Source organism: Osmerus eperlanus, chromosome 16, assembly GCF_963692335.1.
Source record: "Osmerus eperlanus chromosome 16, fOsmEpe2.1, whole genome shotgun sequence".
In the NCBI taxonomy this organism is placed as follows: Eukaryota; Metazoa; Chordata; class Actinopteri; order Osmeriformes; family Osmeridae; genus Osmerus; species Osmerus eperlanus.
The window spans coordinates 13,907,494-13,920,462 of record NC_085033.1 but is presented as its reverse complement, the minus strand read 5'-3'; the positions used below and the strand labels follow the sequence as shown (position 1 = coordinate 13,920,462).

At 49.1% G+C, this 12,969-nt stretch overlaps 1 protein-coding gene across 1 annotated transcript in view; it reads left to right on the top strand.

Moving 5' to 3' along the window:
• The window catches only part of pard3ab (par-3 family cell polarity regulator alpha, b), a 140,522-nt gene that overhangs the window by 14,298 nt on the left and 113,255 nt on the right, over positions 1 to 12,969 (top strand). The window contains 1 exon segment of the mRNA XM_062480484.1: positions 11,986 to 12,087. Within this exon segment, the coding sequence (XP_062336468.1) occupies positions 11,986 to 12,087 (102 nt within the window).

Sequence of the window (12,969 nt, the reverse complement as noted above, 5' to 3'; positions counted from 1 at the left end):
GGAGACTGAGAAGATGATTACTTCCACTTATGGAAAACAGACCTTGAAAGGAGTTCATCATACAACTGAAAAAGTGTGTGTGTGTACACCAGTGTGACAAGACCACATCCTTATTTCACCACACTTTGGTGGTGTGACGGTGAGCCAGAAAGACTCTCCTCTTCTGGCACCGGAACATTCATCACCCCTCCTCCCACCTTTTCATATTTTCTCCTCCTCCTTTTTTCCCCACTTCTCTTTTAAATGTATTTCCTCAATATTCCCAACTCTTTTCCCACTCCTTCTCTCTCTCTCCTCTCTCTCTCTCCTTCTCTCTCTCTCTCTCTCTCTCTCTCTCTCTCTCTCTCTCTCTCTCTCTCTCTCTCTCTCTCTCTCTCTCTCTCTCTCTCTCTCTCTCTCTCTCTCTCTCTCTCTCTCTCTCTCTCTCTCTCTCTCTCTCTCTCTCTCTCTCTCTCTCTCTCCTCCTTCTCATCCTACTCTCTATCAGTCTGTATCTCCTCCTTCTCATCTCCCTCTCTATCTATCAGTCTGTATCTCCTCCTTCTCATCTCCCTCTCTATCTATCAGTCTGTATCTGCTTGTCTCCCTGTCTGCTTGTCAACTGAACTTCAGATCCGTGCCACATTGTCTGGGCCTCCTGTATCTGATTTGGCAGGAAGGGGTCATGCTCATCGTACAGGACTTTGCTGGGTGTTTGTGTCAGTGTTCCTGGGCTGCACAGTACTGTACCAGTGTTCCTGGGCTGCACCAGTACTGTACCAGTGTTCCTGGCTGCACCAGTACTGTACCAGTGTTCCTGGGCTGCACCAGTACTGTACCAGTGTTCCTGGGCTGTACCAGTACTGTACCAGTGTGTGTGTGTGCGTGCTTGTCCAGACTGTGTGTACTCTCTCCTTGGTGTTGACATCTGGTGATGCGAGTCTGCAGGGTTGCAGTGAGGAGGTGTTCTGGCTTGTGATGCGAGTCTGCAGGGTTGCAGTGAGGAGGTGTTCTGGCTCGTGATGCGAGTCTGCAGGGTTGCAGTGAGGAGGTGTTCTGGCTCGTGATGCGAGTCTGCAGGGTTGCAGTGAGGAGGTGTTCTGGCTCGTGATGCGAGTCTGCAGGGTTGCAGTGAGGAGGTGTTCTGGCTTGTGATGCGAGTCTGCAGCAGTCTGGGCCTGTCACAGCAGAGCGTCTCCTGCCAACTGTCACAAACGAGTCCTCTTTGTTTTGCATCATGTAGTCAACGCAAACCAAGCGTTTGGCGGAGTTGAGCTGTGTGGTGATGTGAACTCCCAAGGAGTTAAGCTACAGTCGCTTCTCTTTCCATCCTGAGCTTCAACGGGAACTGCTCTCGCCCAGAATCTGCAGGAGACGACTTTGACTTTGTTTTGAAACAAATCCCGTCTTGGGCAAAGCTGTGTCTGCTGGGAGCAGCTATGATACCCTGGTGGAGAGGGGGGGGGGTGTGCCAGGGTGGAGGGTGTGTGCTAGGGGTGGAGAGGGGGGTGTGCTAGGGGTGGGGAGGGGGGTGTGCAGGGGCGGAGAGGGGGGTGTGCCAGGGGCGGGGAGGGGGGTGTGCCAGGGGTGGGGAGGGGGGTGTGCCAGGGCGGGGAGGGGGGTGTGCCAGGGGCGGAGAGGGGGGTGTGCCAGGGGTGGGGAGGGGGGTGTGCCAGGGGCGGAGAGGGGGGGTGTGCCACGGGTGGGAGGTGACATTTGAGGTGTGAAGGATCAGGGAGGATCACTGAAGCCTCGCGTTTCTCTGAGAGAGGCATTGATTTTGGCATGACTCAACGCGTGAAAAAAAAGTATTAAAGTCGGACAGGGGAGGGAAGCTACCTGAGGTGTCTGTGTGTGTGTGACTCAACCAGATGATTAGTGACAAGCTTCTCTCTGGGAGACCTTTCGAGTACTGTAACAGTTAAGGGGGTATGAGCTTTTGCATCTGCTCCTGTGTGTGTGTGTGTGTGTGTGTGTGTGTCCATCTGCTTGTTTGTGTCTTCCCCCAGGCTTCCTGTGTACCTTGACCTGTCTCTATCCAATAAAGCATGACAGGAAAAAAGGTATTCACTATGTTTCTCTTACAGTACGGACGGTTTGTCAGCCTGCTGTTCGTAGCTTGGTCTGCGTGTGATGCCTGACAGTGACTGTATCTGTGGTGTAGTACTGTATAAACAATTACCGTATCTTATCTGGCCTACTTTGCTTACATGGAAATCAGACATTCATGAACTCGGCCATGGCTGATATTGAAGAACTGGTTTGATGTCCTTCTTGTTCATCCCTGGTTCTGGTCCGCCCTCCTCCCTGCTTTGGGGGAGTGGTGCACTGTTGAAATCCAGCGCTGGATCTGTTCTCCTCAAACCAAGTCAACAATGATGATAATGATGAGCTCATCAGATACGAGCCTGGAGCACGTCTGGCAGGCTTCTCTCTCTCTGTCTCTGTCTCTGTCTCTGTCTCTCTCTCTCTCTCTCTCTCTCTCTCTCTCTCTCTTTCTCTCTCTCTCTCTCTCTCTCTCTCTCTCTGTCTCTCTGTATCTCTCTCTGTCTCTCTGTATCTCTCTCTCTCTCTCTCTCTCTCTCTCTCTCTCTCTCTCTCTCTCTCTCTCTCTCTCTGTCTGTCTCTGTCTCTCTCTGTGTCTGTCTCTGTCTCTGTCTTTCTGTCTCTCTCTGTCTCTGTCTGTCTCTCTTTCTCTCTCTTTCTCTTACTGTCTTTCTCTTCTCTTACTGTCTCTCTCTCTTTCTCCTGTCTGTCTCTCTCTTACTCTCTCTCTTTCTCTTACTGTCTATCTCTCTTTCTCTCTCTTTCTTTCCTGTCTCTCTGTCACTCCTCTTTCTCTCTTCTCTTTCTCTTTCTCTCCTCTCTCTCTCTCTCCTCTCTCTCTCTCTCTCTCTCTCTCTCTCTCTCTCTCTCTCTCTCTCTCTCTCTCTCTCTCTCTCTCTCTCTCTCTCTCTCTCTCTCTCTCTCTCTCTCTCTCTCTCTCTCTCTCTCTCTTTCTCTTTCTCTCCTCTGTCTCTCTGTCACTCCTCTTTCTCTAATTCTGTTTGTCTCCCTCCCTTTCTCTCCCTTTCTCTATTTCTGTCTCGCTCTCTTTCCTCTCTTATTTATCACCCTTTACCTAATCCTCATAAATGACACCAGATGGTTTACAGGACAAAGCTCTGCCTCTCTTGCCCCTCAGACACCTCCTGGGTGAAACACTTCCTCATAACACCTGCCTCGCTCTCTCATTGGCTTGTAATGTCAACTCGCAGCAGCCTCCAGGAACCTGGAGTGATGATGTCACACCAGTGTCCCCACCTCGACCACTGACCAGTAGAGCAGAGAGGAAGCATGTCAGATGATGATGTCACTGTTAGTTGGATGAAGCCAGAAAACGATGGACCTCCTCCCTCCCCTTCTGTCCTCTCCTCTCCTTCTCTCCTCCTCCCTCCCCTCACAGTAAGCTGAGTTGCAGTGTTGCTGGTCTACATAGTACAATAAGCTATGAGGAGGAGGAGATGTGATACTATTCTCTCTCTGGTGGAAGGTAACAGATGAGGGTCTCAGGTTGCAGTGTTTGTCTCATTCAGAACCCCGGAACTGCAACACACACACACACACACACAAACGTGCACTTCACACACATTTTGCCAGCATACCTATGCACATAGTCTCATACACTCATTGAGGGGTGGGAAAGTATGCACACACACACCAGTAGGGACAGAGTGAAGGCAGTCGAGGCTCCAGTATCGTGTGTGTGTGAGAGAGAGGAGTGCAGGTTGTGAGATGTGGAAGCACCACTACACCCTGAAGAAGAGACTGGAGGTGGAAACAGGCCAGATACAGCAGGTAGGATGACCTGATATCTGGTGTCTCTGAGGGACCCAGGCTACTGGCTGTGTGTGTCTGGTGTGATGAGGACTGCTGTTGAAACACCTGATATGGGCCTTGTTGCGGTGAAGGACATGTTTTTTTGTGGTTGTAGCTTTGTGAGATCGATGGTCTGTAGAATGTTTAAGAGAAGTGGATTTTGGTTCTATAGAATCCTCTATAGAACCCTTTATAGAACCCCTCTATAGAACACCTTTATAGAATCCTCTATATAAACCTCTATAGAATCCCTCTATAGAATCATCTATAGAACCCCTCCATAGAACACCTTTTATAGAATCCTCTATATAAACCTCTATAGAATCCCTCTATATAATCCTGCTCCTATCCTACCAGTGCACCAGTAGCTTTGTGTAGAACCTGAATTACGACATTGCCTTGAGCCACCTCTGTCGGATATAATATAAATTATCCTATCTGCTTCCTCTGTCATAAAAACATTCTGGTATGTCCATTCTGGCCCAGCGCTGAGTCATGAGCGCTGAGCCACACTCCCTTATAGCCGGCTCCTGGAGGTCAGTCTTGGGTGACAAAACAACAACGATGGATCACGTTTCCTGACGAAGTCGACATGACTGGGTCCCGGCGTGACAGAACCGCAGGAGAAGGTCTTTCAAAGCTTCCCTCGCAGGCCTGAGCTTGTCTGGCCTCTCACAAGCCTGCAGACTAACTCCAGCCCGCTGATTCGGTGTTATCTAAAGAGGCTAATGGCTATATCATTATTGATCTAGAATAGGCCTAATCCATGGATGGAAAACTGGGTCTAAAGAATGAAAGGATTATGCTTGAGAGGGTGTGTGACATCAGTGTAGGACGTTAAAATTATGTTTACACTTCCTCTTCATTCATTTTTGTTCACGGTTCTTTCGTCTTATCCACCTTTTGTGAAGTTTTGTTCCGGAAAATTCCATCTTGTTTAAAAAAATATGTATTAATTGTCAATCAGGCTTGGGGCCAGTTGCCTGGTTTGGGGCTTGTGGCCAGTTGCCAGGTTTGGGGCTTGTTCTGGGCTGGCAACCCTCTTTGAGTTTGTGGTTGTCTGTCCTACTTAGGCTTGTTTTCAATCCCCTTATTTTACTCAGCGACTGAAGGTGGCAGGTCAGGTGTAAAGCTGGGTTTCTGACAGCCGGTGTAACCATAGAAGGCTTACTGACCTGTGTCTCCAATATGCCCTTCGCAAGGGTTGGCCTCAAACTAAGAAATTCAACTCAACCGTAATTTCCCCTTCTGTTCTCTTTTGAATTCCCGGGGAACTCCTCTTCATTAGAACCGAAACTTTGATCATTTGTCGAGAGGACCTTTGAATCTAGGACGTTGAATGCGTTTCTCGTTTTGACACGGTTGACAGGTGGTCTTAGAAAATAAGAGACAAAAGGTAATCGCAGATTAAACATTGTTATTGTCTGTGTCAATAGTCATCACAACATCCTGTGACATTCCTTATGAGGTGATTTCTCAGAAAGTTACACTTGGAAGGTATTTGCCCGCACAATATCTTGTCGCTGTGCAGTTTTCACAATACGCCTGTTTGATTGGATGCTGGATTTGATTTGATTGGATGCTGGATTTGATTGATTGGATGCTGGATTTACTGTTATTTACTGTTAATGAACACCAGCCGATGGCCATGTTGTTAAAAGACTGGCTGTCATTGGTCAGTATTAAATCCTCACCAGGTTATCTGTGGGAGTATGTGTAATGAAATGAACATCAGTAATTTTGTCTGATAAAATCACTTAATTCGTGGACATTATCGGGATTGGATTTGGCATCCTACGTCGTCTATTTTAAGGAAACATAAAAAATGTCTGGGCAAATGCAACAGAAATTCTTCCCTTTTCCACAATGTGTGTGGATAATATTGTTTCACTCTGTGGTGATTTTTCAGAGAGTTAAACTCACTGACAATAATAACTGGCTCACAGTCAGGTAGCACAGATGTAAGAGTGTTTTTGAACCCAACAGTGAGTGTGTAAATGGGTTATTAACATCTTTCGACGTGACACAATCTAAATGGTCAATTATGAATGAGGTTAGGATTAGTGCGTGGGTGTGTTGCTGTGTACCAGTCACTGTTCATAGTGACTGGTACAGAGGATAATTAATGGATGCTAGTGTATACACACCACACATGCACACATGCACAGAGAGTGCTTTTATGCCTGGACATTTTAGGCCCAAGGTGATTTACACAAGCTCTGTCTCCCACATGTATGAAGCTCTCTCTCTCTCTCTCTCTCTCTCTCTCTCTCTTCTCTCTCTCTCTCTCTCTCTCTCTCTCTCTCTCTCTCTCTCTCTCTCTCTCTCTCTCTCTCTCTCTCTCTCTCTCTCTCTCTCTCTCTCTCTCTCTCTCTCTCTCTCTCTCTCTCTCTCTCTCTCTCTCTCTCTCTCATCTCTCTCTCTCTCTCTCTCTCTCTCTCTCTCTCTCTCTCTCTCTCTCTCTCTCTCTCTCTCTCTCTCTCTCTCTCTCTCTCACACTATCTCTGATTCTCTTTCTCTCACTATCTATACTTCACTCTCTCTCTACTTATCTCTCTCTCGTGATATTTCTCCTTCTCTCACTAACTCTCTCTCTCTCTCCACCTGTTGTTCTCACTTCACGAGGGCGTGCAAGGTGAGAAAAGGCCTCTGCTGCTCCCAGCGTGTGATAGTGGCAGTCTGGCCAGGGTCGTCCTCACTGGCCCTGTTACTGATTTAACCGGAATTGATTTGGGCTGTCAGGTGTGTGTTAATCTGGATGTGTGTGTGTGTGTGGTATTCTGTATGTGTGTGTGTGTGCGTCCGTGACTCATCCACACCCCCAGTGAAGGTCACGCTGGCTAGGTGTGAAGGGATGTTGTGTTCCTGCTGTACTGAGAGGTTTACCTGTGGCGTGGGTAAACTGATTAGTCCCTCACGGACCCACACCAGGGTGGAGGCCCACTGCTCACTGCCCACTGGCAGAGCTGCACAGGCCTGGATGGTTTCTGGGGCTTTCTAGTCAGGCACATGGAGGACTACCGTGTCCGGGTCCTCACAGGAGTTTTGGACGGGCATTTCTCATGACCCCTCAGGGATGATCTCTTCTTTTTCTGTCCCGTAGCTTCCGGCCTGCTGAACGTCAGTCCGTCTCCACAGTGTGAAAATAATACAGATGTAATAAGAATGTACCTGCAATCTCTTGATCTGTAGACAACTGCTCTACAGTTCAGCCATAGAGTGAGACATGGTCGTTGTTTAAAAACCTCTAGTTTTACTGCTGTCTCCAACCCTCCCCAAAAAAATCATACCTAAATGTGCTGAAGACTACCAACCGACCAAATGAATGTGCTTTTTGTCCTCAAGAAGAAATTGGCTGAAGTCTGCCGTATGTTCTGGTTCATACGCAGGACACTCTGGTCTACGGAAGGTTCCGGCTCATTCAACTACCAGCTCTATTATTAGAATCCGCAATCCACTTCGGGCCCCGTTAGTTAGGTTGATGTGATCAGATATCCCAACTCTGAATACTAACATTGTGTGTCAGACCCAGTTCCAGACGGACCTTTCTGGACCAAAGGAAACAAGCTTCTGCTGACCTGGTTTCAGAGGTGGCCGTCAGGGATGAGGAAAGATGGAGGTCTGGAGGGGTACAGAGTTGAAAGGGGCCAGGGATGTAGAGAGAAGTCTGGGATGGGCGTAAGGATTTAGGAAATGTAGGCTCAGTGTTGGAGTCAGAGAGAGAGAGAGAGAGAGTGTTTAGGTCAGACACAGCAGTACTGTTAATGGTGCTTTGCAGCGTGCAAATTGATCACTCTTTTTTTTTCTTCTGCTGCACCACAATAGTTTAGCCTTCGTACACAAATGGCTAATCATTTGCATAGCATGGAACCTCCATAGGTCTTATTGTAAGCTGAATACTAGAGTAGAAAGTTGTGGTTACAGTCACAGTTGTAGTAAACTATTTGTACTTAACATTCCGGCGTAAAGGGGTGACTTGTGTTGGAGGAATGTTTGGCTCTTGACTTGAGGACAAAGACACGCCCGCAGTTAGCAACGAAAATGCTATCATTCACCACCAGACCGCATCCTTCTGGCGCTGGACTTGGCTTGATCTGGCTTGTCGAACAAAACAGTACACAATAGCATTCAAAGGTGTGAACCCTCCTATATTCTCAAGTGGACCGCCAGTATTAGGGGTATTCCCATGCCGTACTCAACCCTGTTTGTGTCTCTCTCTCTCACTCCCTCTCCTTCTCTTTTCCTTCGCTCTCCTGAGGTATCCCTTTCTCTCTCTCTCCCTCTCTATCCTCCCCTCCATCCCTCCCCCTCCCTCTCTGCCCGTCAGGTATTTTCTTTCACACATCCCTCTCTCTCCTGTCTTATTCTGGGCAAGGAACACATCACGCTGCACTCAGAATGACATTTTTCCAATTTCCCCCTCCTCTCAGTGGAGTCATTGTAGCAAAAATGAATGGAGCTTTTGTTTTCATGTTCAACCTCTCCTTAACCTCCTGCAGTCAGACGCCCGGGGTGGGGCTACGGTCGGTCGCAACACCTAAACCGCGACTTTGCGCCAATTTGACTACAGATTTGTCAAGCTGTTAGTAGTGAACAGAGAGAGGGGTTGAGTTGTTGGTGTGCTGAGGGCGTGTTAGCATGGTGGCTAGCATGGTGGCTGGCATGGTGGCTAGCATGGTGGCTAGCACGGTGGCTAGCACGGTGGCTAGCACGGTGGCAAGCACGGTGGCTAGCACGGTGGCTAGCACAGTGGTTAGCACAGGGGTTAGCATGGTGGTTAGCAGGGACCGATGGAGCGGTTGAGAATAGACTGGTGGATTGGGTCTTCTGCAGTTGTTAGTTGTTTCTAGATGCCCCTCAGGGGGAAGACTTCTCTCTTTTCTCTTCTGTCTTCTCTTCTTCTTCCCTTCTGTTCATAACTATTTCGTTATTTTCCCTCCCTTCTATTCTTCTTCTCTTCTTCTAGCTCAGAGCACTGAGTAAAAATCTCCACCCCCTGAATGATTCTAAATCTACACTCACTTAATTATGCTCTTAGATCTGTGTGTGTGTGTTCAACACTGCAGTAAAACAGGGCTTTAGGCCTGAGCGAATCCCCCGTGGAGTGCAACTTGGAGTCGGACGGTCAACACGTGTAAAGATCCGGACGGGGTTTACCTCTGCAGGAGACTGGGAGGGTCTGGGAGTGTGAGGGAGTGTTTAGTATTGCCGGGGTGTCAGCTTGGCTAGATGCAGTGCAGCAGATAATGAATACGAAATGAAGCCTTGATGTGTGTGTCAGGCCTGAGGAGAGAGTTGCTTCACACACTGGATCCTCAGTTTAATAGAGAGGGAGAGGGAGAGGGAGAGGGAGAGGGAGAGGGAGAGGGAGAGGGAGAGGGAGAGGGAGAGGGAAAGTGGGAAAAGAAGAGCGATGGAGAGGGAGAGAGACAAAAGGTGAGAAGAGAGGAAGAAAGGAGAGAAGGTGGCACATCCAGCGAGGGAGGGAGAGAGAGGGAGAGAGAGGGAGAGAGAGCGAGAGGGTGAGGGAGAGAGAGGGAGAGAGAGAGAGAGGGAGCGAGCACGAGAGAGAGCGCGAGAGAGAGGGAGAGTTCCTCCAGCCTCATCAGTGCTCAGCATGTGTGTAGTGGAGCATGCAGCGGCCATCATTGACAGTTTGGTCGAAGCACTGATCCTGAACCAGCATGTTTGGACTGGACACAAACCCAGAGAGACTGCATCGTTACAGGACCAGGACCTAGCCCTGTTACCCCCTCAACTCCCCAGACATACACACACACACACACACACACATATTACCCTGCAGGGGAAGGCGAGGGCTGGTTTCTTCATGTAAATAAAGGCCCATGGGGACAATCACGTGTGTGTGTGTGTTCGTGCGTGCACATGCACTTGGCGACATTGATTTATACACAGGCGTAGTGTGAGACTTCAGGAGACCTTGTTTGTTATTGCCGGTGAAAAAAGTATTTGAAAGTGTGTGTGCGTGGGGAGGGTGCCTGTGTACGTGTGTGTGTGTGTGTGTGGCTTGCTATTTGTGTAGGTGTGTGTGCATATGAAGGTATTTGAACCAGCCCGGGGACTGAAGCCCTGTAGTGTGCCCCCAGCCCTGTTCACCCCGCCAGGCAGCTACGAGGTGCTGCTGGGGCATTTACACTGGAGCTATTCTTACCGTGGTCAAGCACAGGCCTGCTAGACGCTGCTTAACCCTCGTGCTGCCTTCGGGTCACATGACCCAAAGGTTCATAACGAACCATCGTTGTGTTTACCCAATTTTACCCAATACAAAAACAAATTAAAATAATTTTCTTTTAACCATCGCAATGTGGGGGGTCTGAGACAGCCCGACGGTTAAAAGAAAATGCTTCACTTTGTCTTTGTATGCGGTAAATTTGTCGCAATACGACGGTGGGTCACAATGACTGATGGGTCAGAATGACCCGAAGATAACACAAGGGTTAACCAAAACACATCCTGCTATCCGAAACACATGGACACTTTACACACGCTCCCTTAACTCGACCAAGGACAATGACACATGGACACTTTACACACGCTCCCTTAACTCGACCAAGGACAATGACACATGGACACTTTGAACACGCTCCCTTAGTGTGTGGTCCACCACCACCGCTGCAGTGACAAACTAGAAACTTTCTCCGCAGTGGTTTTCCCCCCAGACTCCTAGTTCTGCTTTTTGGAGAGAAAAAAAACACAAAAAAACCCAACGCTAGTTCTGCATTTCTGCAGTGGCTGCAAAGTTGTGCTTTTCTTGTCCCTCTGTTGTCAACTCTGTCTAGCCGTGAACCAGTCTGTCCAGCCCTGTTAAGTGTTTCAGGACACAAATGGGCCATAAATCTCACCCTCTTCCTTTCACTCCCCTCCTCCTCCATATCGTCTAGAGAGCCTTCTCACTCAATTGATGCCCTCTCGACCTCCCCCTCCTCCCCTTCCCCTCCTCCCCCCCTCTCAACAGCCTTGTTTCCCCTCACTATGCTTTCTTCTTCTCCTCCATCGCTCCCCTCTCATTATGACACAGCTATTTGTGTGTTCCGTTAGTCGACCAGTCTGTATGTCTGGTCTGCTAGTGGAACCTGTACGTTCAGACTGGGCCGGCAGTGGATGGGAGCTTCCCTGTATGTCCAGACTGGGCCGGCAGTGGAGCTGAGCTTCTTCACTGCTGTGTGATTTACTCTGATGGAGATGGCGTCTGACAGACAGGGTCTTCATTGTTGGTCCATTAGCTGGAGGCAGGCCTTGTAATTGACTTCTAATGGTGGATTTCTCTGCTCGCTCTGTCTGTCTTTTTTCCCTCTCTGCCTCTGTGTGTCTGTAGCGCTCTCCCCACCCCTCCCTCTTTACCTTCTACCTCTCTCTCTGTTTCTCTCTCTCTGTTTGGGGATGGAGAGATGCATGTAGTCCCACTAGTGGGTGAACTGTAGAGAGGTAGAGAGGGCTAATTCAGGTGTGTGTGTGTAAAGGTGTACGATGTTTGTGTGTGTGTGTGCATGGATGAATTTATGTCCAGTGTGTGTGTGCTTATATCCAGTGTGTGTGTGTACACACTGTGCCAGTGTGTCTGTGGCAAAGCGCCCTTGGGTCGTGGTGACTGTTGGGGACATCAGCTGGGATCCACAGGGGTCCTTCTGGAGAAGGGTGACACAGCTGTCATCATCACACTGGCTCTGTTGCTCTGTCACGCCACGGACATACCTCATACTACGGGCACTACAGGACTGGATACTCTGCTATACTCTCCTCTTATCCCTGTTTTCTTTCTTTCTTTTTCACAGTAGTTGGGGCCAGGCTGGGGCTCTGAGTGGAGCTAGGACTGAGGCTCGGGATAGGGATAGGGCTGAGGATGAGGCTGGGGCTACGACTGGTGCCGGGGCTGAGGCCGGGAATAGGGCTGAGGCGATGGTGTATAATGAGGGTAGTCCCTCAAGGCTGAGGAATAAATCTAACCTTGATGTCTCTCAGCATCATCTAATCCCTGTCAAGACTGGCCCTAACTCTCTCACTTTATTTCTCCATCCTTCCTCTCACTCTCTCTCTCTCCCCTCGGCACTGTCTGCCTGTCTCTCCCTTTTTGACGCTCTCTTGACTTTCTCTTGGTTCTCTGATGGTGTCTATCTCCCCTGTGTGCAGGATGCAGGGTACTGGCTTCAGGTCCACAGGCTGGAGCACGGGGACGGGGGGATCCTGGACCTGGACGACATCCTCTCAGACGTGGCGGACGACAAAGACAGGGTGAGTCAGCAAACAAGCAACGATTTGAAGGGGGTTTTTATTTTGAAAACCCCTCAAGGTTAAGCAACAGTTTCAGCAGCCGCGACACGGTTACAGCACGACAATTGCTCGGCTCGGTGCAGCCACGACTTGGGACGTGAAACTGAGATGTTTTGCCTTGGGGCGAAGCGCGGAGAAAGAACACGTCAGTACTGACAGTGAAGCTGTCAGTACTGACGTCAGCATCAATCAATCAGCATGTTGTGATGCAGCGCCAAGATGCAGTGACAAGTTCCCACACTACCGCAATATGTTCGAGAAGTTGGAACTGTCTTCCTGCTCCTTCACCTGTCCTTTGTGTCCTCGGTCTCTGTCTGGATCTCTTTTTCTGCCTCTTTCTCGGTCTCTAGTTCTCTCTTGATCTCTCTCTCTCTCTGTCTCTTTGTCTTTCTCTCTCTTTCTCTCTTTCTCTTTGTAAACCAGGCAAATAGGACTTATAGGACAGAGAGAAGAGAGGGAGTAGGGTGGAGTGGGCGAGAGAGAATCAGAGAAAGAATAAAAGAGGAGAAGACTAAGTGGGAGTCAGTTGGCTGAGCGGTTAGGGAATCGGACTAGTAATCAGAAGGTTGCAGGTTCGATTCCCGGCCGTGCAAATTGACGTTGTGTCCTTGGGCAAGGCACTTCACCCTACTTGCCTCGGGGAGAATGTCCCTGTACTTACTGTAAGTCGCTCTGGATAAGAGCATCTGCTAAATGACTAAATGTAAATGTAAATCTGCAGTAATTCCTCTGCTGTTTGTTTTGGTGGAAAGAGTCATATAAGCAGTGGGATTTGGGCAATAATTCCCCCAGACGCAAAAGTGCTTCCTGTCTCCCCAGCTCCTTCACTGACCACTCCGAGAT